At 37.4% G+C, this 25,951-nt stretch overlaps 2 protein-coding genes across 5 annotated transcripts in view; both read right to left on the reverse strand.

Annotated features, from left to right (window-relative positions):
- zzz3 (zinc finger, ZZ-type containing 3) overlaps nt 1–13,377 on the reverse strand; it is a 28,941-nt gene extending 15,564 nt beyond the window's left edge. Inside the window, exons 1-2 of one of the 4 annotated variants that reach the window (XM_067362590.1) lie at nt 13,202–13,377; nt 1,009–2,479 (exon numbers count right to left, since the gene is read on the reverse strand). In XM_067362590.1, coding sequence (XP_067218691.1) covers nt 1,009–2,414 — 1,406 coding nt within the window. In that variant the 5' untranslated portion in view covers nt 2,415–2,479; nt 13,202–13,377. Of the gene's footprint in view, nt 1–1,008; nt 2,480–3,616; nt 3,814–6,424; nt 6,529–6,779; nt 6,961–13,201 lie in introns of those variants that run through there. The other 3 variants (XM_067362589.1, XM_067362591.1, XM_067362592.1) reach the window with 3 other exon arrangements.
- Nucleotides 13,378–14,503: 1,126 nt separating this feature from the next.
- usp33 (ubiquitin specific peptidase 33) overlaps nt 14,504–25,951 on the reverse strand; it is a 37,102-nt gene continuing 25,654 nt past the window's right edge. The window contains exons 17-24 of the mRNA XM_067362066.1: nt 24,890–25,070; nt 23,353–23,479; nt 21,595–21,764; nt 20,223–20,304; nt 20,027–20,135; nt 18,386–18,488; nt 18,122–18,190; nt 14,504–15,799 (exon numbers count right to left, since the gene is read on the reverse strand). Of these exons, the coding sequence (XP_067218167.1) occupies nt 15,642–15,799; nt 18,122–18,190; nt 18,386–18,488; nt 20,027–20,135; nt 20,223–20,304; nt 21,595–21,764; nt 23,353–23,479; nt 24,890–25,070 (999 nt within the window). The 3' untranslated portion in view covers nt 14,504–15,641. The remainder of the gene's footprint in view (nt 15,800–18,121; nt 18,191–18,385; nt 18,489–20,026; nt 20,136–20,222; nt 20,305–21,594; nt 21,765–23,352; nt 23,480–24,889; nt 25,071–25,951) is intronic.

Genomic DNA, 25,951 nt, shown 5'->3' on the forward strand with positions numbered 1-25,951 from the left:
TGCAGAGTTAAGCAGGACAACACTAAGATGCTTATCTGGGACAACATTCCTGTCTTCAAATTACAAAGCACAAACACTTTGAAAACTAAAAAGACAAAAGACTAAATCAAAAAAAAAAAAAAAAAAAAAACTGCTGAGTTTAGACAACCACAGAAGCTAAAGCACTACAACATGCTACTACTTTTAAAGCAAACCTCTACTACTTTTAAAGCAAACCTCTATATTATAAGGAATTTGATGTATGAGAATACAAAATACACTGAATCTGGAAAATAAATATTAAGACCTGAAAAGTACAAGTGGTATTTGCCCTCTCAAAACCCATCAGTATGCCGCTAATGTGCTGAGAATGGTTACCATACTGTTATTATGGCTCTGGAGCTGTGCTATGTGGTTGCTAGGGTGTTGTAGGAGTTTTTTTTTTTTTTTTTAGAAAGGATGAACCTGAGCAGTTAAATCTAAACGTGCAGTCACATTTGCCACCGTTCTGTGAATTTTCACAAGCAAAATCCAGTCATTTCAATAGGAATTCATGTGGGAAATTTGCGTAAAGGTGAAAGATTTCCCGAAGGAGATTCTGCAATGGGTTTGAATTGGTCAGAAAATTGCTTGGTTTGAAAATGACTTGTGCGAGAGCTGTGTTTTATACATTGTTACACTGCTGACAATAGATAATAGACCTTTTTTACCCACAAAATGTATGAAATGTGACCGCACCTCAAGCCTACAGGATTTGACAATCTTTCAGTTGGCTCCACAAGCTGCAAGATTCATGTCTGTTGCGAAAATATGTCATTTTAATTCTTCAGATCTAAAAAGTTTAATACTTTGGGTTTGGGTTTTTTTCAAAATCAGGAACAATATGAGGAACAATGAACAATGGTGCTTTCAAAGCAAACACCATAAATGAATTAAAACAAAAGTGCATAAAGACAAAGTGCACCTTTGTTGACCACAATTATGAAAACAATAATGACTTCAGATATGATAGCATAAACCTGAACATACTCTTTGTTGTGTTTGAGAGCCAAGTGATCAGACTCAAAATAGTAGACATCTGGATCCTCCTCTTCCTCCTCATCTTCCTCAGCCTGAGCGGCCAGCAGCTCTTTGGTGGATCTCGACACTCTGCTATCCGACACTCCGACCTCTCCACTGACGCCTGCTTTCTCTGAGAGTTCACTGTCTGCCTCGCTAGAAAGCCCCAGTGCATCATGGGGAGGGTCTTTATGGCTGGTGTCCTCTGAAAAAAGAGGAACCGGCATGGCCTCCTCCTTCAGCGAACCATTGTCTATGTGCGGGGAACTGGGTTTGGGGGAGCTGGCTCTGAGCCCACTACCAAAGGCAGCGCGGCGTGGTGAAGTCCTCAGGGTATATCGGTGTTCTTGAGGCTCTGTGAAGGAGGGGGGCTCTGTGGGCAGCTGGGAGGCAGCCAGCATCGCCATTTCGCCTGAGATATTCGAGCAGTTGTCAGAAGGGTCCTGCGGCTCAGCTTGAAAGCCACCATTGGTGCTCTCTTCTCTCGCGAGCTCGTCCTGAGCCTGCCCGGCGTCCCCCACGACGTCCACCTCTACCTCCATCTCGGGTTCCTGGGACAGCACAGCCTCGGCAGCTTCCTCGGGTGTGCAATTCCTCTCACAGTCAATCTGAGGGCTGTCGGACTCATTGGCTTGCTTGGGATGAGGGGATCTACAAGGCACAATAGGGTCAGGGGATGAGGGCGCAGCCTGGCTGCCATTTAACAGTGAAGGACTGTTGTTGAGAGTTGCAGGGGAGGCACAGAGCTCCACGGTTAAGGCTGCAACTTCTGAGTCCTCCTTATGGAGTTCGGTGATGCCATTGGTGGCCTTGATGTTCTCACCAGCCTGTTGCGGAAGGATGATCTCCTCCGCCGGGCTGTCCTCTGTCTGCTCCGCCTCTTTATCGAGGCTGAGCTGAGGGGCCGTGGACGCGTTCGATTTGGCGCCTTCATCGTTTTCCTTCGGTGCAGCGGGATTAGGGCTCTCCGGTTTGAGAGAATGTTCCTCCTCTACCCCCTGCGATTCACCTGAGCGAGGGCAGCGTTTGGCCCTCTTCAGGGCGGGGGAGGCTTCCGGCCCACCCCCGGCCCTCGGACGCTCGCAGTTGTCCGACTCGTCCTTCTCGGAGCTTGGCAAGCCCCGTTTTCCGTAGGCGGGCAAGGGCTCACCCTCCGCCTTGCTCTCGGCTACCTTTCCGACCTGTGCTCCGGTTTGCTGGTGCTGTTGACAGTCCTGCTTCTTCTTCGGTGAGCGAGCTCTGGGCACAGGAGGCGGAGAGCTCTCTTCTGGCTGGGCGATGCTGCGGTTCCTGAGGGTTCGACCACAAAAGTTCTCATCCAATCCATTTATCCCCACTGATGATCTTGTGACGCGCGAAGAGCGGGACGCGGCCATACTATGGTGGGTGCCTACTGTCTCCTCATCGTGGTGCTCTCTCCTCAGCAGCAGAATGTGGGCACCTGAGGGACACAACGAGAGAATAATTGAGATTATTCTTACAGTTTATAATTAGAAAAAAAGAGTCAAGATTTTTAGTTGCCCTGCCAATGATACATTTTATTTTTAAGATATTTATTTGTCTGAAATAGATTATTTAAATTTAAGTTAGTTTAAGAAAAAGAGAAAAAAGTACAGCAATTTACGACCATTTATTGTGTTTTAAAACAAAAATACCTGAAAGTGTCCCAGCTATTATTATAACTTATGACAGCTATGAATTCATAAACACATTTTGGCTGCACACAGTGACATACAGTGATCTGATTATAATTTTCAACTCATCCTAACTAATGCTTCGGGGATGAGCACAAATCATTCTTGGCATTTCGGTAAAAGCTTCCATTTGTTATCCAGCTAGATAATTTCATTTCAGTGTCATATTAAAAAAAAAAAAAAAAAAACGCACATTAAGGTGATTTATCAAAATTATAAATACATTATGGACTAAAGGGCCAAATATGGAAAAATAAAGTAAAAGAAACATTTTAGCTGCAGTTTAAAGATGTGAGCTAAACTGTTTGTAGGATGCTCCTCCAGTGCATTGAGATGGATTGAGATTGAGATGGAGCAGGAAAAGGTGACAGACATTTTTATTTATAGCTTTTTTTGCTAGTGAAAAATATGAACTGGATCTCTGAAGAAAGTATGTGTGATGTTTGCCTGTGCAAAGTTGCCCCCACAATGCCAAGGTGCTGCTATGTGATTCTTTACTGGTTCAAGTCAAAAATCCCGTCCATGTCTCAAATCCCTCTTTCAAAGAAAGTCTACAGTTTCAAAACAAAAAAACAAAACAAAACAAAAAATAGAACAACCCTCAACAAAATGCAATTTAAAGTATCATTCATGTCTGTAGCACAAACACTGATCTTCCTCAACTTCAGCAAAGGGAAATAATGGTTCTTTATAGGAAAGTAGGGGACAGTATAATGACACTCTTTTCCATTATTTTTCTATGTAAACGTGCTAGACAGACACGTTTGACTGTTGCACTGCCTTATTTTGCAGCATCCCGTGCGTGACAGTTAAAAGAAATACTGTTTTTTTTTTTTTTTGTTTTTTTTAATAAAATAATAAATTCTCTATTTAGCCTAACTTACAATAATGATAGATGACTTGAACACATCTCCTCTCAGGTAGATTGCATGTTTTTCTTGCGTGGCTGGATGTTGGGGCTCATAAATAATAAAGTTGTCTGCATTCGCCCAAAAGTTATTTGTTGAAATCATAACACAGATGGTGAAAGGGAATTGCCACTACCGCAAATCCAGCTGAATATAAGCGGGAGTGACCAGTCGGCAGAGGATTCTGCTCAGGGGAAGCGCTTACGTATGGCAAAGTATGGCATTTGCCATACCCTGGCATTCAGACAAAACGGGAAATAAACAGCTCAAGGTGCTGCTCGTTAGTTCTGTTGCTTGGAAAATGACGACAATTTGTATTTAGAAGATATAAGTCTTAGTCTCTCACTTCCACCAATATGAATAAACGATTTTGATGACATCAAGCTGCACTTCTCATCAGATTTTCTGTCCAATCAAATGCTCTGTAGAATATAAAGTGTCCCGACCCCTACATTATAAATAGATGCTGAAGCTATGGCTAAAATCGGTCACTTGTTCACACATTTACCATTTTCTACATGATGAGTGGCATATACTATATGGGGCACTAAATGAGGTTTTACTGAGTTCAACAGCTCTGGCCAAGCTGTGATATAAATATTATTGGCTATTGTTTAAAAAGGGGAGGAGCTGTTCGATATGCTCTGCACTGTCTTCCAGTTTCAGTGGAAATTACGTCAACACATTGAATAATGCTGTGCGTTCCAAGACACTTCAGTGGGCCTTTAATGTGCGCAATTTCAAAGGAACATCAAGTTCCTCTCTTGCTCTCACAATCTTTGGGTTTGGTAAAACAGAATCAAACATACACCAAAGGAAGAATAACAACCAACGGGCAGACTATGATCTACTGTTACCTAATAGTCTATAAATATGTTTGATATTCAGATGTTATCTGAGAGTTTCCCACAAGCTATCAATCTACTTATCACACATGTGCTGGCTAGGCTTTCCCTGGTGCATTGCTAAAGCTGCAGATGTGAAGGGGGATGGTCTGTATTTAAGCTGCCTCTTATGTGAGCTATAAAAGTGCTTTCCAACAATGGCCACTACAACACAAACCTTCAGTCTTGAAAGACTGATCATATTGGGTATCTAAAATGAAACAGTCAGTGCTCCACAGAAACCTTTTACCAGGGTCCAAAATTAACATTCATAAAGCACCAAAATATAAGTTGAACAAATTTACGTGATGTATACATTATAATAATCTGACTCACTGACAAAGTATACCTCCCATGTCCGTGTTCCATTTGGGGTTGAAAGGCTTGAACGCTCATCTGTGCGAGACAGCGGAACGCGGGAACATAAAGTATACCTAGGCCTTAAGTGTCAAATATTTTCCTTGGATGAAATTTTCCTTTTAAACATTTATCAATTTTCATTTTTATCCAAAAGTTTCCAAGCCAAATAATTGAGAAGCCTTCACATTTTTGTGATAGCGGTTCATCGATAGATGTGAATCTTGTGTGACGCAATGAGCTGCAATGTTTTACAAATTATTTTACTAATTCTAAATATTAAATCTAACATTTAAATGTAGGCTTTTATTCACATATAAACATTGATCAACACACATGCAGCACAATAAAAGTTGTAAACAGAAGCTCAAATGTGCTTGCTTGATATATGAGAACAAGCTGCACTTGTTTTTGCAAACCTCATTGGTTCTCACAAGCACATTTCGGCTTGTTTACCATATTTAACATGTTCTATGTACATTGTTTATGAATAAATGCTTAAATTAAATCTGTTCATCAAACAGTAATGATTAATTTTCAATCTTATGAACTCAACATGCTAACACTGGAATGGACTGTAAATGGAGGGACAGAAATCTCAGGTTTCATTTCAAATCTCTTCAAAGATTATAAAATATGTTTCATAGATGAACAAAAGTTTTATGGGTTTGGAATAACTTGAGTAATTGATGACAATTTCTGACCTTTCCCTTTAATTGTTTAAAATCTCAAAATAACATTTACTGGTTAATTCTCTCAATTCACCAGCCATTGGCAGGTGTGGCAAAAAGTTAATTTTAGAGCCTGGGTATGAATAATGAAGCAGTCAGTCTAAAGACCGGCGCTTACAGAACATGATAAATTGATATGGGACCAGTGAACTCCACAAAATCTGCAAGGTAGCAGCAAAAACACCTCATTTCAGCTGGGGGCTTCACAGAACACTGAAGGGAGCGCTGGCTACTACCATCGTCTGCATTACTCAATAATTAGTGTAGTACTAAAGTCAAATGTAAGCTTGAAGTGTGAAAAATTAGATTACACCATATCAAATTTCTCAATTGCCTCCATTATGCTAAAGCCGTGCAAGAGGATACGTCTAGTATAAAGGCCACAATTTCAGATTTATTACAGCCAGAACACTTCCAAAAAGCCTGTCCTTGAAGGAGAAAACAGCATTTTTGTAAAAACAGAGACACTGAAAAGACATTGGTGTGGGATTTACTTTGAAACAGGATTTTCACTCTAAAACTGCTAGTATAATTTGACAAAGAATTTCAAAGAAGAGTAACACTTTCTTTTGAAGTAGAAAGAGAATTTTCTTGGAAAGCAAACTCCAAAAATCTCTCTTTTATTTACTACAAATATCATTTTTACAGTGCAGATATTTCATATTAAAAAGACCACACCAGCTCCTCCAGTCCACACAATCAATGCCATGTGCAATTAGTGTGATCTGAATGACGAGAGAATAAGATTTTGCACTGCTGACATTAGCTTTGCTTGAGAAATGAGAGGCACCTGAGGAGAGTCTTACACGCACCCCTTATTCACACTCCACTGAAGCCTCCTGGTGAGCGTCTAATGTGATTTGACCATGCATATAAAAGACGAGACAGAAAACAGACAGATGGGGTGGTGTCAGACCTGAAAAAAAGCACTAAAATGGTTAGAAAACATCATTTTCCATTACTACCCATGTCAGTTTAACTACTAGATTCTATTTTCCTCTCTCTAGAAAGACTATAAAAGACCTGTTTCTCTACACAGCAAATCCAGACCAGTGGTTTGAGCTGGCACAAACAAAGAGGCTAATAGATTTTTTTTGAAGAATGTTCATAGTCATTACGATCATAAAATGAGAGGGAAAAGCTCTTGCTCATGGAGGAGTCACTCACCACTAATGTCATCACACACGCTACAACCCTTCATGACTCATTTGTGCGTAATGAGGTTATCTGGGAACTCAAATATAGTAAGTGCAGGTTAGGCTGGCTCCTCCTGATATGCCTAATAAAGGAGTAAAACCCTAAATAACAGAGTATGATAAGTAATGTAACAGAGCACACTTCAAAGCATTTCATTGTGTGAACATCAGAAAATCCACTAGGATCGACTTATTAAAGCAGATGTTCTACCAGTGGGCCCCCACTAAACTTCCAAGTGGGCCACAGAATAACTTAAAAATATAAGGATTAACTTCATTCAAATGCTCAACACACAAATCAAGATGTAAATTAAATTAATGTTTCTTGCTCCTTTCTGGAATGGAATCTTCTGGAATCACATTAAAGATGCAATATGTAATATTTTCTGTCCGCTAGACGCCTATTCAAAACAAAGGTGTAGCTTGATGACCCCAAGTTTGAGCACGGAATCTTGGGGCATGTGGTCTTCACATCACAGCTGGAAGAAATAATCGGGATAGGACTCAGGAAGAAATCATTTTCATGGATGCGACTATTAACGTTACTGTAGTATGAAGCAGAGCAGGAGCGAGTGTTGTGGGAGCTGAAAGAGGCCGCTGGAGCGATTGCGCAACACATGCCGTGAGCAGCGGAACTTTTATTATGCCACTGTTGCCGGCGCTTGCTTCCACTTTTCCGGTCATGAGTATGAGGTAACGCAGCTCTGTTTATCATAATAGATACATTTGAGTGTGTTGAAAATTATGTTATAACTTTACTCTGTGCGTTCGCTCGGTGGCTGCTGTGAGACACTATTGCACACTGTAGTAAGATAGATCAATTTTAGAATATCATTAAATGCTGGATGGCTTGTGTTGATAAATGGCATGTAATTAATTTTAAAATACATTGTATGATGGAGAAAATTCTGTATTACTGTTACTAAAAATAAAGCTGCATCTGATTATGCTCTGTTAGTTACTTCACAAAGTAGTGTTTTTCTCTGAGGCATGGTAAAGCATGGTACTCACAAAAAAAAAAAAAAAAAATTAGATTTTAAGACCAAACGTGTTGAGCTATATTAGTTTCTGTCTATAAATGTAACCAAACAGTTGTTCCCTTGTCTATTAAAATGTGTAATATATTAAAGTGTCATTGGTGTCACTTTGGTGTCACACATTGGTTTCTACAAAATAAAACCGGAAACCGAGGATAACGCATGACAGGCGACTCACACGTCCCGGAGTCTTGGTTAAAATTGCAATTTCCCATGATTTACAAATAGTTGGAAACATTTGGGATATTGGAAATACTCAAGTGAACAAAATATATAACACTGGCCTAGTGTTTTTTGGATATTTTACTGTAAAATTCGTACATATTACAACTTTAATTGTGGTTAATTATTTTTAATACATCAACACTCCCAGTTGCTGTTAGTAAATAATTATTAACAACTTTGTCAAAATGACAGCAGACATACCAGATAAATGTCTTAGCCAATAAATCACTGCAAGAATGATATATTTTTGTAAGCCAAAATTCAGAAACAAGTTAGCATTATAGCACTTCTGCTTCCATTGTCCTAAAATCAATGGGATTTTTGAATGGGTTTTTTGGTTAAATGCTTCGTAAGGTTGTCATGGTACTAGTATGTCTGCTGTCTGTTTGGCTGTGCTTTTGCTGAATGAACACTGTGCTACGTCCAAAATGATTGCAGTGCATTTTATTTATGCATCATCTTTTTTATATACTAAATTGTTTTAGTAAATTTGATATCAATTTTTATTCTCTACTTTTATTTCTGTTGTTACACATGCTACTTTTAATCTGCTGTAATTATTTAGATTATTGTTATTCCTTTTTATGTAAAGCACTTTGAATTACAATTGTGTATGAAATTGTATACGGGCCTTCATAATCACTGAAGCTGTCAATAACTTAGGCTACATTCAGTGTCTGCTCACTGAGATCTACACTCCTGTGAAAACTCTCGCAATAAAAAAGCCATCTACACTGCACAGCGCTGTGTCTCTTATTGAAACATTGTAAAAAGAAACCTCTGACGCTCTTCACAGAGCACTTACACAGATACACAGCCACCTACTGTATCAGCGGGTACCGAATACACCCGGTACTCTGTATTATTTAGCGGTACTGCAGAAATGCGAATTGTCACATTTTTAAAATTTCAGTACCAACTTCACTACTGACCGAAGTACCGACCCCTTTGTTATTTTTTTAAATCTTTTACATGTATTGGAAAAGCTGGTTGCTAACAAGTGGCTAAATGGGACTACACAAGTTGTCTGGGACATGAAAAACCATCAAACCAAACTTTCAGGGAAAATGTTTTTTAAATAAAGACTAAAAACAGTTGTTGGAAGCTTAGAGGTGATGCTCTTGCAACTGTGGTATAATTTGTTTATATCCTACGTCAACCTTTTTACTTCTGGCGATGGCATTTAGGCTTCAAAATTCATAGAAGTTGTGTTCATTTGTGAAGATTATCATGATGAACAAAACGTGTAAGTATCAAACTTTTGTTGGTCACAGAGCTCATTTTCTGCAAAAATCCTTTTGGATTTTTGGTGAGGGAACCAAGGTGATGCCAACTTCCACACTGACCTACAAAAATACATCATCAATGCAGCACTCTATATGGGGAGGCCTTTGAATATTGTGTTGGACAACGGGGCATCAACTCAAAAAAGGTTAAGAACCAATGTATTAAATGGGTACCCCAACAATATTGTCACGTTGGTTCTGACACCAACAATGGCAAATGCCATGTCACTCTTGACCAACTGCAATGTGGCAGGTTTATATATGTGGAGGCGCAATTGAAAGTTATAAAAGTCACTGGTCACTATATGCTTGTGTATTTGGAACATGAGGATGACTAAATAGTAAATTGAGTCCCTTCAAACAACACTTTCAGACAAAACTTATACAACTCTTCTGAATAAAATCAGCTAATAAACGAAAAATTGAATAAAAAATAAAAAATGAGATCTCAGTTCTGACCTTGCTCGGTTTAAACAGAAACAGACTCTCTGGATTACTGGCAGAATTAGTGAACACTAAAAATGCACTGAAGAAATCACTCAGACCCCAGCAGCCCATCTGTGCAGCGGCTCTTATTGTTCTTATGACAGCCAATGGAGACGCTTCATGACGTCTGGCATTGTCCAAATACAAGTTAAAAGTAGAAAGAGTAGGTCACACATTATATATTCTTCCTCATATTGTTCCAAACCAGCTGTTCATCTTTTTAGCAGGACACCATACAAGCATCATCAAATTATACAACTTGTACACTATATTACAAATCTTCCTAGTTTGGACTTAAATTTAAAGGTGCAATATGTAGTATTTTTGCAGTAAAATATCCAAAAACCACTAGGCCAGTGTTATATATTTTGTTCACTTCAGTACCTTTAATATCCCAAATGTTTCCAACTATTTGTAAATCGTGACTCCAGGACGTGTGAGGAGTCGCCTGTCAATTGTGTCGGTTTCCGGTTTTATTTTGTAGAAACCATGGAAACACCAAAGATGCTTTAATATATTACATGTTTTAATAGACAATTAAGGGAACAACTGTTTTGATATACTTATAGACAGAAAACAAATTGTTGCTATATAGCTCAACAAGTTTAGTCTTATGGTTTAAATCAATTTTCTTGATTTTTTGCAAGTACCATGCTTCACCATGCCTCAGAGAAAAACACTATTTTGTGAAGTAGCTAACATAGCATAATCAGATGCAGCTTTATTTTTAGTAACAGTAATTTTCTCCATCATACAATACATTTTAAAATGAATTGCGTGCCATTTATCAACACAAGACATCCAGCATTTATTAATATGATATTCTAAAATTGTCTTATCTTACTGCAGTGTGCAACAGTGTCTCACAGCAACCGCCGAGCGAACTCACAGAGTAACGTTATAACGTCATTTTCAACACTTTCAAATGTATCTAATATGATAAACAGAGCTGCGTTACCTCATACTCATGATCGCAAAAGCGGAAGCAAGCGCCGGCAACAGTGGCATAATAAAAGTTCCGCTGCTCGTGATGCGTGTCTTGCGCAATCGCTCCAGCGGCCTCGTTCAGCTCCCACAACACTCGCTCCTGCTCTGCTTCATACTACAGTAACGTTAATAATCGCATCCATAAGCATGATTTCTTTCCAACTCCAATCCCTATTCTTTTGCACCATCCGTTGAGATGGAGACCACATGTCCCAAGATTCCGCGCTCAAACTTGGCATCAAGCTACGTCTTTGTTTTGAATAGGCTTCTAGCGACCTCTAGCGGACAAAATTATTACATACTGTACCTTTAAGTCTGTTTTAAATTGTTCTACCTGTCCGTTTATGACACATCAATGACTTCAATGCTGGCCCGGCACAAAAATTCAACATTTTAGAATATGTATAATGAATGTGAATGAGATTTATGTCTTAACTCTTCAGTGATATTGTTTATCTTTATAAGAATTGGTAAATACTGCATAAAGCATATGGACTAGTTTTATTTATTCTTTTTCGAGGCTTTACAGTTGTGTCTCTGTAACTGAACTGAACTGAACTATATATATAGTGCTGAAAAATAACATAGGTTTGGAACAAAATGAGGGTGAGTAAATAATGACATGATTTTTATTTTTGGATTTACTATTTATTACTTTAATATCATAAGTGAGTCAAGCACATGGACATTAGCTAAAATTGCACTGTTACTCAGTAAAATATAGGTATGTATTATGCGTCAAGCATACAGAACTGTACATGGAAATACACTGCAATAATTACGAATAATTTAAATACGCATTTTTAGGGCTGCAACTAATTGATAATGGTGAAAAAGTAAAAACATTCGATTCCACATTGGACAGGATGTTAAACAATTTGGGAAATAATGTATAATGTATTTTTTTATTATTAAAATTACTTTATCCGATTAAATGAATAAATAATGGACAAATTAGAATCGAGACATTTTTTCGTACATCACACCTTGTCTAAACAAGAACAGACACTACCTCAGTCACTGACAGGTGACAACAGAAACTCGAAGAGGTGGAACATCCCATAGGAGTGAGATAAACGCCAACTTGTCCTCAAAACTTACAGTTTTTATAGACATGAAATATGCGGCTGTCATTCTGCTCGCGCTCTGCGCCGCACGCGTCAAGAATTTGAAACTTCCTGAATAATCTTTCAGCTCGCGCGCGTGGCGAAGAACTTTAAATTGACACGTGCTCGCCAATGAACTATCACAAAACAGCCCAACTCTGTCCAAATGACAACGCGGAGAAAGCACTCGCCCTCTGTGCAGCTCAGCATGTTTTCTAAATTGCTCGTCGCAGTGGTTTCAGAGAACCCAGTTTGGCTCAGTGTCTGAAAATTGATAAAACCCTCATTAAAAACCTGTTCTTAGAATGAGATGTTCTCCTCAGAAACGGGTTTGCCTTCATAAAGCGGACACACTAACAAACAGTGACTTAAGCACTACTGTAGATTATTAACTCACCGTTATTTATCTAGAACAGCCGTAAGAAGAAAACATTATCTCCTTCAACTGCTTTTAACGGGCCTCTCCGGCAACACCGCATCCGCGGCTCGGCATGATGTGCCGCCCGGCTGTGCCTCTCAAACCCCCGTGCAAGTTTCTCCAGTTCTGCTGATTTCTGAGCGGATCTCAACTCTTGAATTAGTCTCTAATGCAACACGTTTGCTTCATGCACATAATTAAGAATTTTAAAACACATGTTTTTTTAGAAATAACTAACCGTTTAACTGAACAAAACAAATGTGTCCGCAGGGTTGTATTAGCTCACCTGCTAACTACTGCATTCACAGGAAGCGCAATTACTTTCATTTTGCGCTATAAACAATAAAACACACTTATCGGTTAAACGTCCACGCAACAGTGAGAACAAACAATTAGGATTTTTTCCACAACTCATCCACTAATTAGCATTATGGCTAGGAGCACTAATGAAGATAATACACACTTTAGCATGCTAATGCTAACGAATTTGGCGCACCCTTTCTAACGCACGTTCATAACACTTGTTAACGAACGGAAAATGTGTTATTTCCCCGTGTCATATAAACGCAATCCGCAGAGCAGGTGATTAAATTACTTTTTAAGATAAAAGGCCTAAATGTTGAAGCTAACTGGCTAGCGTGTAACAGTGCAGAGGAGCGGGGGCAGCGTGCACATACACAACTGATCAGCCGCAACAACTTTGCCCATCAAATCCGCTCGAACTGCTACAATCGTAGCGGTTCCTGCACCAGAGTCTGCTTTAACTTCTAGATAAACTCAGGGAATTGGACTTGAGTGACGGATAATTCAATGTAAAAGGGTTTATGAAGCTACAGAATTACACTTACCTCACTTCCGCAAATCGTTTGCTGCACATTCGGCAGCCGCCATGTTTTTTTCTCTTTCGGTGCTGCTGTGAATGTGAATCCCACAATCCCGCTCACTGCGATACTGTACAGGACAGCAGCCGCGGCCCACACGCTTGCTGCTTTCATAATGACCGGCTCTCAAGAGCTCTGCTGTCAGCACCGACCTTACCGACCATTTCAGCCTGATGATGAGCAGCATATTGTACTGAAGAATGCACTATTCCTATATGTTATTGATCTGTCCACGAGGGAAAATAATGGCTAGATTACACCAGTGCTATTTAGGGCTCAGTAAACTACTTTAATTTTACATCTGGCTCATGTCAATGAATTAAGTTCACAGTCAAAATAATGCCTTGACCTGTATATTTTATAAGCATTTTCTACTAAGAGGTGCTAAGAGGTCCGTGGAAATGTTTAGAGAAAATTACTGATTATACTGATTATATATATATATATATATATATATATATATATATATATATATATATATATATATATATATATATATAATAAACAAATAAATGAATAAAAAATATGCATTTAACACTACAGCAATAAGAATAGAAAATGAAATAATGTAACTTAATAGAAACTTAAGGAGCCCCTAAAAGGAAATATTAGATGGGAGGCAAAAATATATTTCAATGCTTTTGCATCCCTCAGAGAAACTTTGCGTTTCCTCGCCAAACTTTCTTTGGGAAATGCAAACATTTGTGAGAACGAAAATGGATTGACTTTTTTTTCATCACCATATTTCTTTAGGGGCTCCATAGCACATAAATATTTCCAAATATTTACATATTTATGTTTTTTTTTTTTTTTTTGTCTTTTTATACAAAGAATTACACAGATGCCTTTTATACTTTAGAATAGGGGTCCCTCACTCAAAGATCATCATATTTGGGGGTCTGTATCTTAAATATTTAAAACTCCTGTACAACATTGTGTGAATCATGCAAAACCTGCTATATTTCTCCCCAAAACCAAGAGTAGAAAATAAGAAATTATCATGAATTTTTATTTTCATGAAAAGCACGAAAATCTAATTCTCCTTACTGTAATGAAAACAACAAAACAGTGAGGTACTACAACAGCAATTTCTTAACATATTTCAGTAATGAGAATCATGAGATTAATGGGAATTCAGAAAACCATAAAAATAAAACATCTAAATGCATTATGAACTGCAGCAAATGTGCTTAACTGTCATGAAAATATCACAATGTCAAAAAAAGTCCTAATCAGTCCTAATCATCATTTTTTTTATATCATTTATTATTTTTTCTTTGATTTTGGGGTGAAATACTACTCAGACAGGTTTTGTGAAATTTATCAATTCACAGAACAAATGAATTCATATTAGTTTCTTACATTTCAGCTCATACGAATGATGACAGATATTGACAGCATAAGTTTTAGGTTTAATAGTAGCCACTCAGATACAGCTTTCATCTCTGCGGACAATTAATATTGAAAAAACATCCTTCTATACATTAAATAATGCCTTGAATGTACATGTGCGGCAGCAGGATTTAATTGATCTTTTTTTTTTTTTTTCCTTTTACATAGCATTTTTAAACAAGACAGCCATTGATGTGTTCAAATGTGCGCCTTATTGTTTGCATCTCCATGCAACCCACTGGGCACAGCTATGCAATACAAATAAAAATGAGGATTTGATTTTCTTGCCAGCATAATGTGCCACATCATTCCTATTAGCGTGCATTCTGCTTTGATTTAGCTTGTCAAATCATTTTCGAACAAAGAAAACATCCATGAATGCCAGAATAATCATACCCCTCTGGAATAAATAACATTTAGTGCAGGAACGTGTGTTCTTTAAGTACTAGTACATTCAAATACATATTGAACATCAGAGCTGAAGCATGCACCTTTTGAATCTACAGTACAGTGCAAAACAAAACAAAAAAAAATAATGTTCTTTCCTGAGACTACATAGCATTTTAGTATCCCTTCATACCCAAAACATGAAGTTTTCATCCACTAAGACAACATATTCTTTCATTTTCTTAAGTGAGGCAGTACCTCAAAAATATGTACAGATGCAGTGGAATTTTTCAAATTATGGTCTATTTGGTTTGGGCGAAGCAAAATCTGTCATGAATGCAGCTGCACACAGAAATCAAATGCATTAATGGACTGTGAAAATGTGTCTTAAGTCTAATTGGTTTCTAGTGTCAAGAGGATGTGGATATGCACGATATATACAAATTTAAAGCACACTGGAGGATGTTTAATCCATCCGTCTGCTATAAAGAACAGTCATAAAGGGTACAGAGAGTGTGTATGATGAGGTGAAGCTGTAAGGTCCTTTGCTAGTATCCTTGAAAACAAAAGTGAAGTGCAAAATAAGTGTTTGTCGGTCCCCTTGCGGCCCAGCAGCATCTCAGCACAACTACACAGAGCGTGTCTCCACTTCGATCTTCTCCTCTGCTTGAGAACTCTCGGACTCCTGATGGCTGACGCTGGGCCGCACGGTCACCACCGGCCCTCCTCCGTGAATGGAATGGAGGAAGTTCCAGGTCTCTTCTGATATCTGACCTGAATCAGCACCTGTTAAAGCATAAAATAAGCAAAATGTGTTAGTTTGTTTTGTTGAGCAAAGGTGTTTGGTTCTTGATACAAGTAAAGTAAGCACACTATTGTAGGGCTGCACGAATAATCATATTTTAATTGTGATCACAATTTAAAATTTTAATCCATTCATCTGTGTCAGTTCACCCAAAAACTAAATTCTTGTACGCGATGATCACGTAAACGATTGGCTGATGTTTTTAAAGCCCTACCTCGTGCACAGATGATGTATATTAATATTATTCCTTTCAGTGCACCTAATAAAAAGTCTTTTATCAGTTAGTAAAGACAGTTTCAAGTAATATTGCAAAAATGTATAAAACAAAACATCCTCTTTAGCACCTTTAATATGATGTACATAGAGCACACAAATTTGGTAACATTTTACAGTCTTTATTACCGTTTTGAACTGTAGAGTATTATGTGAATAGACTTTCAATGCAGGGACAGAAATCTCTCCGATTTCATTAAAAAAAAAAAAATCTTACGGGTCTTACAGGTTTGAAACGATATTAGAGTGAATAAATGAATTTTGATTTTTGGGTGAACTAACCCTTTAAGCATGATAGTTTTAACTATCAGTTTGTTGGTTATTTATCCTGATTTCCCCCCCTCATTTCCCCCTCATTTCTGTTCATGCTTTTGCCAGATTGGTGTTAATTCCTCCAATCAGAGTTCGGACACATTTTCTGGCTAGAGCTGTGGAATATAATAGTTTTTACGATACATTGTGATGCTGATATGAACAATTCGGCACCGATGCATAAAAAAAGAAGAATCAAGATTTAAAAAAAAAAAAAAAAAAAAAAAAATATTATATATATATATATATATATATATATATATATATATATATATATATATATATATATATATATATATAATTTTATTTTACAAATAGAATATGCATGAATGAGAAAAAGTGCAGGATGTGTTAAAAAGTTATTAAAAGATTAGTTCACTTCTGAATGAAAATTTCCTGATAATTTACTCACCCCTTCCATCCAAGATGTCCATCTTTCATTCTTCAGTCGAAAAGAAATTAAAGTTTTGAGGAAAACATTCCAGGATTTTTCTCCATATAGTGGACTTCAGTGGGGTCCACTGAAGGTCCAAACTGCAGTTTCAGTGCAGCTTCAAAGGGCTTTATGTGATCCCAGGAAAATAATAAGGGTCTTCTCTAGCGAAACGATCGGTCATTAAAAAAAAAAAAAAAAAAAAATAATAATAAATAAAGTATATACTTTTAAACACAAATGCTCATCTTGCACTGCTCTGCGACGCGCCACGCATTACGTTGAAAAGTCACGCTTGACATAGGTGGAAGTACCGCGGTAGGGCGAAAAACAAATTTTCTCCTCCAACTTCAAAATCATTCAATATCGTTGTTTTACTTTTCTTTCTTTTTTTTTTTTTTTGTAAAGGGTGTTTAGCTTAATCTTTGCACGTTCGCTTTGTAGACACTGGATCGGTACTTCTGCTTATGTCATGCATGACCTTTGTAACGTGATTACGTCATGCGTGCGGATCGCAGAGCTAGTGCAAGACAAGCATTTGTGGTTAAAAAGTATATACATTTTTATTTTACATCGATTTATTACATCGATTGTTTCATATGATAAGACCCTTATTCCTCGTCTGGGATCCCGTAGTGCACTTTGAAGCTGCACTGAAACTGCAATTTGGACCTTCCACCCAGTGAACCCCCGCTGAAGTCCACTATATGGAGAAGAATCCTGGAATGTTTTCCTCAAAAACCTTAAATTTCTTTTTGACTGAAGAAAGAAAGACATGAATATTGTGGTTGCTGAATAAAAGCACTTAACGCAACCTTTGTGACTTTTTGTTGTTTTAATATAACATCGTTAACAATTTGGAATGATTGGAATTACTAATAGGAATTTCACTGTTTTAGCTTTTGAGAGAAGTTTCCTAAGGTTTTGTACGGAGTATGTTAATGTTAATGATAAATATAATAAATCAAGCATATGGATTCACATTCTTTGTAAAATGTGAAAAGAAATGTGTCAAATGAGAACAATCGTGATTAATAATCACGACCCTATTTTTTTTTTTTTTATCAAAATAATTGTGAATATCAGTTTAACCATTATCGTTTTTGTTTCTTCTGAGAGTCACAAAAGATATTCTGAAGAATGTCGAGGTCCAAACAACATTGTATGTTTCAGAAGAAAGTCATACAGGTTTGTAATGATTGTCAAATTGAGGAAGTGGGATATGAAAATGGGATACGAATGCCATTTCATGATTACTTAAAAAGATCCTGATGGTAAACATTACCTGGCTTTAATGTGATGTGTCCATTTTTATTTATAGCAATCTTGGAGTTATCAATTGGCCCTGGTGGATCTGAAAGACACAAGACCATCCATCATCAGAAACACACCAAATATCCCAACCAAATGTGAAATGCGACTAAAAGCTATAATGAGGTTCTTCAAGAATTCCTTATTGATCAATAACCACAGAACATGATGCTAATATTCAATTTCAAACGTTCAGATAGTTTAGAAGTATCAGCAGCAGGGATGAGAAATGACCTACCAATGTCCTTGCCTTTGACAAAACCTTCCCATTCCCGGAACCACTGCATGCTGATACAGTATATCACCACAGGAGACTCCTCCTCCTGAAACGCCTTATTGAGCTACATGAAGGACAGAAGAGAGGGGGGGAAGAGAAGAAAGCACATGAGACCATGAGATGTTTAAAAAAAAAAAAAAAAAAAAAGAATCCATTACCTGAGCATTTCTTCATGAAATATTGCATTATTGTTCAACTGCCACTTCCTGCAGACTTTCGCTCCAACCTTGATTAAACTCACCTTCCTATAACTTTAAAACAATCCTGAAGACCTTGATTTTGTTCAGGTGTGTTTGATTAGGGCTGGAGCAAAATGCTGCAGGAAAGTGGACATCGAGGGCCAGAGCTAAAAGATTAGTTCACCGAAAATTTTAATTTAAATACTCACCATCATGTCGTTCCAAACCCTTAAGAACTTCGTTCATCTTCGAAACACAAATTAAGATATTTTTGATGAAATCCAAGAGGTTTTTTCTTTATTTATTTTTTTAAATTTTTTTAAATTTTTTTTTTATCCTCAATAGAAAACAATGAAATTACCACGTTCAAGGTCCAGAAGAGTAGTAAAAACATCATTAAAATAGTTAACATGACTACAGTGGTTAAACCTTAATGTTAGGAAGCGATGAGAATACTTTTTGTGTGCAAAAACAAAACAAAAAACTAATTTATTCAACAAATTCGTCTCTACCCTGTCAGACTCGTACACAGTTGACACATTGAACTTAGTTCATCGCTTCCGTGTTTACGTCCGAACGCTGGCTCAGTATTGGCCAGCTCCTGTGTCAGCATCACACGCATGCATTGTGCTTGCTCACATGACCAGCATCGGCCAATACTGTGCAGGGTAGACGAATTTGAATAAAGTCATTTTTTTTTTTTTTTTTTTGAGTATTCTCGTCGCTTCATAACATTAAGGTTGAACCACTGTAGTCACGCTGACTATTTTAACAACGTTTTTATTTTAACTACTTTTCTGGACCTTGAATGTGGTAATTTCATTACTTTATATTGAGGATAAAAAACCTCTTTATATATCTATATCTCACAAATATCTTTATTTGTGTTCTGAAGATGAACAAAGGTCTTACAGGTTTGGAACGACATGAGGGCGAGTATTTAATGACAAGAACCCCTGCACTAGACAGCTATGACCATTGTGCTCACGTCTCACACATGCCTCAAACAGATGGAGCTAAGAGTGTAATAATTCACATTTTCTTGATGCATTGATTACAAATCCTGCCGATACGTAATTACGTATGACAGATTAGTCAATTATCAAAATAATTAGCCCTAATTGGCTTAGCATATCAGATAGAATTTTAATATTGGTGCATCCCTAGACAAAAGTCCACATTATCTTTTCTTTGGCCTCCTTTGTTGAGTGTCTCTAGCTAAAATCAAGTACTTTTGTTCTCATGCATTAATAATGACTACCATTTTGGAGGAGAGGGGTGGGGGTCACACTGCGATCTCAGGCTGAGAGGGAGGTGTTGGGGTCGTGGGTGTGTTCACAGATAACAGTCCAGGCGTTAGATTAACTAAAACGGCCAGACACTCTTCACTGTCCCTTTAATCTATTGACACTGTAGCTCCTACCCGAACAAACATGTCCAGTTCATTCTTGCGGCGTTTCTCCAGCTTCTCAATCTCGGTCTGGCAGGTGTGGCAGACATACAAGTGATTGACAGCGGGGCCGCCTCCGTACCTAAACAACAGCATGTCGACAATTAGCATTTAATAAGAACTTGAACTTCTGTACGAAGTCATCAAAAGAGCAGAGACAAACGCTTACCTGCTATACAGATGATCCCATACACTTTGGGGAAGCATCATAACAAGATCATCAATGGACGTGGCTTTATTTGGAGGAATACCTGTTGGAGAAAAAAAAAAACAAGAGGTCTCATTAATTTTTTTTCTACTCGTATGACCAAAAGGCTATCTCTCCTCTAAAATTCAACACTAAATCTCAAGAAGATTTATAAATAATTCATCTCAGATCTTTTCCTTTAAATTTATTTGAATCATTTCAAACAAATCAGATCAAGGGGAGGAAAAGGCCTTTGAAATGCTTTCTGAAGAGATTCTCATCTATTCGCTGAGCTTATACTGCACTCTCATGTTTAGTAGAGTAAAAAGGAGAGGAGAAAAGAGGAAAAACAAACATAATCAGTGAAAACGATGTGGTGCCACTTGACCTCTGTAATGCTGGTAGAATCTGTAATTATATCTGGTAATGTACAATGGGAAAAGTAGGAAAGGACCAGATCTTAAAGGGGACATGACATGGATTTTTTAAAATTATTTTAATATGTTCCTTGAGGTTCACTTATAATGTTAATAGGTTTTTGTTTTTGCACAAAAAAAAAAAAAAAAAAAACAGGCCTGAATTGGGGTAATTTTGCTGCGCAAGGGAGCTTGATTTTAACCTTGAATTGAATATACAAAAAAGACAAGTAAACAAGAACAAATAAACTAATTACAGGCATAAGCAAAAATTAATACAATAAAATAAACATACAAATGAAATAAAGAGAAAAAATAAGGTTTTCAGGTAGGTCTAAAGTATTCAGGTACAGGACAATACTACAGAAATTGAATAAATTGAATATTTCATTGTATGAATTAAATACAGATTAATTATTCTTGCCATCTTTTGTTGTCTGATTAACAGAAGCAGGAATATTAGAATGCTGTCACTTTAAGAGCTAATGCACAGATCCAATATACTGATACACATGCGTTTTTTTTTTTTTAACCGTTTACATTCACTTAAGACATCACTGACAGTGTTTATTTGAGTACTCGCCAAGAGGGGCACTTTGAGATAATTTTGTGAGTTTCTGACTGTTTAAGTGCAATAATGCATGAAAAAGCACCCAGTTTGGTTCTCGCAAGCTGATTTAGAGGTGGATGTGTGCTTGTTAAAATTGCTTAAATGTTTAAATTCACAAGTTGTCATATGATAAACTTTAGTAACGATGCAACAATGGCTGATTAGGCAAGTAAAGATATTGTCCCAAAATGTGAGCGAAAGTCTTATAGTATCATAGCAGGCAGAAAATTTGCAGGATGTTTTAATGGTACAAAGACCTCTTATACGTCAAAAGATAAAGGCAAATTGAATTTCTCATGTTATGAGCCTAATGTTATGTGGTCCTCACCTCCGTGGGCACACAGGAAGTCATGGTTTGAGATGGGTCCTGGCTCAGCGAAGGTTTTGAACTTGTTCAGCCACTGGCGGGAGATGTAGAACTGCAGGAGGCTTGGCTCCATCATGTTGAGCAGACTGGTCACCTTCCGCCTCTCCTTCTGAGACTCGTCGTTACTCTTCCTGTTACACACACAAATGACATCAGCACCATTTAGCAACTGTCAACACACACACACAATTCACCACAGCAGAGATTTACAGACAAACTCAAGGCCATTTGTCCTGCTGAACACAACCTTGAGCTTTTCTGCCTAAAAGACAGCTGCATCTTAAAATATTGTCTGTTCATCACGAAACCATGAAATACTGGAAATAGAATCAATAAACTGATAATTAATAGGATTAACACATTTTAACACATTCTATTCAGTAAGTAATGCAAAATACATTTTAAAATAATGCAACATTACATACATAAAATTTAGATTATTAGCTACTTTACATGTTCTCATTCATGGCCATTAAATGTGACCTGATCCAGCAAAATGAGTCACAGTGACCGATAAGATGAGACGATAAGCTTTAAAATGATATCCTAGTCAAAGTAATACCTTGAATGGTTTTAAAGATATACCCATTTGAATTATGGTCGTCTGCCCTCTTTTTCCAATTGAAAACCTGAGAAAATTGCTTTTAAAGTTTTTTGCCCATTTTTTTGTCGATATCTTTCGAAATCCATTGCATTTAAAGGGATAAACTATTTATTTTACAGCTTAATTTGACCAAATACATTTTTATATATATAAATTCTATTAAACCAGGCTGGGGGTAAATTATTATGACCACGGGCGATGCACGTGTGCATGCGCCGAACAGTTAGTCTGACAGGAGGATGGCTGGACCAATCGCGTGCCTGTCAGTCGAAACAGGGCTTCTTCCCGTTGATAAAAATCAGCATTTATGTCAGTGTGTTTACATTTCTAAGCTTTTTGATTGGTTCTATACAACGTGTAACACCATATTTGGAAAGCAGAGATAGTGACGTTTCAGGAGATACCGGGAAATGCTCATAAGGGACGAGAGGAGTTGAGAAGTTCATTTTCAGCGAATTTAGTAAAACCATGTCAAATTTAATAGCCATTTAAATACCTTTACTCAATTATCTAGACTACGAAACTTTGGAAGATTATTTTTGAAAGTCTGTTCTTTGAAATTAGCTTAAAAAAAAAAAAAAAAAAAAAGATTAGTTTTTCCACATTATCGGCCCATATCTTAAAACAGAACGTTGCGACTTCCGACTCATTTCGCCAGAGCGGGTCACAAATGTTAATAGGTTGTATAGGTCAGGGGTTTTCAATCTTTTAGATGCAACAGTCCCCAAATATGATGATCCCCAAACAAGGACCCCCTATCATAAAATTTAAAAGGTATCTATATAGTTTGTATGTACGTACGTACGTACTTGCTTACTTTCGTACTCACTCATTTATCAAATATACTAGATATTACTCTGTTACCTATTCAAAATAGGTAACAGTTGAAATAATGTAGTTCTGAAATATGATGGGTGTTAGTAGCTTTATGGTTAGGGTTGATTAATAAATAAAGGCTGTAACCACATATTTAAGATTGAGGATAATCGTTTAAAAAAATAATTTGTTGTCTATGAATCTGAATATTGGTGGCCAGAGTTAATAAAGTATTATTTTTAACCCTTTTAAGTGGAAAAAAACAATCCTGTATATGTCGGTGTACTGTAGGTTCTTACTTGTAAAAGAGCACATATGCCTCTGCATTTTGAACACAGGACTCAGACACCTCAGTAACGCTCTGGTCATCGAACTCGTACCACTGCTGGTTCAGTTCATTCCGACAATAGGCAATATAGTGACCACCTTGAACAAAACAAAAAGCAAATTAAATACATTAGTCCCGTCAGAGCTGGAGCCTGGAGATTAGCTGACATGAACTGACACAATGAGCTGTGGTGCTCATGTATGCAATGCTAGTTTGAATCAGACTGGTGACATTTCCTGATCCCACTGTCCCCTCTTTGTCTCACAATTTCCTTTTTCTGAATGAAAGAGTGTCTTCCTTGTGGTGCACAGCAATAAGCAATAAGGATGTGATCAAAAGATTGTGGGTTCATTTTTTGCCTGGTACAACTTAATAAAATTGATGTTGTGTCACTCTGAATGTGGTGTCACTTTGATTCCTTTAAGCATTGTACCAATCTTTCTACCTCACTGATTAGAAATGTTTTTTGTTTGTTTTGTTTTGTTGTTTTTTTCATTCTGTGTTTATTCTCACCTGTACATCTGAACCCATCTTTTTTTCCATGTACCGTTTTTGCTCTTCTGGCTCTGCACTGCAGTTGCTGCCCATTCAGGACTTAGCCCTGTATCGCTGCTTGCAGCTATATTTTTCTCTATTATTGAATCAATATAAAGGCTAGAATACGCTACACAACTCTTATAATCTGAATAGATTTTACTAGACATTGTACACTTGTTGACTTTGTAAATGATTACAGAGAAAAATTGGGCATCATACACTAAATGAGTTCCAAACACAACAAACTCGCACATGAACAGGAGCCTCATGACAAATGAAAACAATGTGTTCTAAAATCGGCTTGTTTGAAATACTCCCATTTTTTAACTTCAGACTATGAATCTGTGAATCAGAGTTTGTGCAAGATTTTCTGTGAAATCAGCCCAAAATCTGCAGTCTGGCTCTGACTTCCAGCAACTAGTGTCGACTCGTCCAGACTGCAAATCAGGGCAAAAATCTAGGCAAAAGTCGTATAATGGATTTGTGTTTTAAATAAAAAAAAGTGATCAGCAAGAGATACAACTTTGACCACCTGAAACCACTTTTATCTCACAATTCTGACATTTTCTCAGAATTCTAAACTCAATCTAATCTCCTAATTGCGAGAAAAAAAGTGTGAATTGTGAGCTATAAACTGAATTGTTAGAAATAAAGTCAGAATTACATGAAAGACACTCGCAATTGCAAGAAAACAGTCAGAAATGTGAGTTTATAGCTCACAATTCTGTTTTTTTTTTTTTTTTTTTCATCTAAGAATTGTGAGATATAAACTCACAGTTTGCAAATTATATGAACAACTCGCAATTGCCTATTTTTATTATTTTTCTTTTTATTTCACGGTGGAAACAAGCCTCCATAATTTATAAATAATAATAATATGAATAATAAAAATGAATATTACTTTTTATAACTGCTGTAAATGACAATAGTACTTGTATGACCATCTCCCTCGTCAAAAAGCTCCGACTTACTGCTGGCAGTGCCGTGGTGACAGATGACTGACAGCAGGTCGTAGGTGGTGGTCTGGGCGGAGCTGTCCTTGGCCAGGAAGGGCTGCATTTCGAGGCCTTCCAAAGGGAAGGACACATGAGTGCCGATTTTGGTGGAGAACATAAGTTCATGTCTGAAGCGCTTGAGGTGAATGCACAAAATCTGTTGGGGAGACAGAAAAGAGAATTTTAACAAAGCAGGCAAGTCTGTTGTCAGTTTCCTACAATAAAAACAGCAAGAACTTGCCATGCCGGTTCAAAAAATAGTAGTTATAAAAATATAACTACCTGGGCAATTTTTACAGTAGTGTTGTAGTCAAGACCACCTAAACCGAGACCAAGTCAAGACCAAGACCAGTGTGTGTTGAGATCAAGACAAGACCAAGACTTTGAGGGGTTGAGACCAAGACAAGACCAAGACCAGACCAGCACTCCTCAAATTCATCTGAAAGATCCATATCTACTGCCTGAGAAATGTAGAAATGTAGCAGCACTCTTGCGGATATTACTTAATTACATCATATTAAAATATATATAAAAAAAGCACTCATTGAAGTACTTTTTTGCAATCATATCTTGGATTTTTGTTGGCATTTGTATTAATTTTGGTGACATTTTTGACACAATCCCCTGTTAATTTCTGACCTGGCACAACAGTAAGAAAATAAATCAAATTAGTAATAAGTTATTGATTGCATTTGAAGGAAGTTTTACATCCAACCAAGTAAATTATGTTAACAAACAAATCAGACAATGCACCGGCAATTTAGTGAAGTCCTCACAGTTGTGGTCTTGACCGGTCGTGAAATAAAATCCCGAAACCAGACCGAGTACAAACCAGGTCGAGGTCGATGTCGAGACAAGACCTTCAAAAAATGGTCTCGAGACCGGTCTCTCATACTACAACACTATTTTACAGCATGACTGTTTAGTACTAACAGTTGAGGGTTTCCATCATGGTCCAGCATTGGCCATTCAACAGATGTACTGAACAATCATCTGATCTAATGACTCCCATAAGATGGCTGCTCTAGCAATTACAGA

This window comes from Chanodichthys erythropterus, chromosome 16, assembly GCF_024489055.1.
Source record: "Chanodichthys erythropterus isolate Z2021 chromosome 16, ASM2448905v1, whole genome shotgun sequence".
NCBI lineage: Eukaryota > Metazoa > Chordata > Actinopteri > Cypriniformes > Xenocyprididae > Chanodichthys > Chanodichthys erythropterus.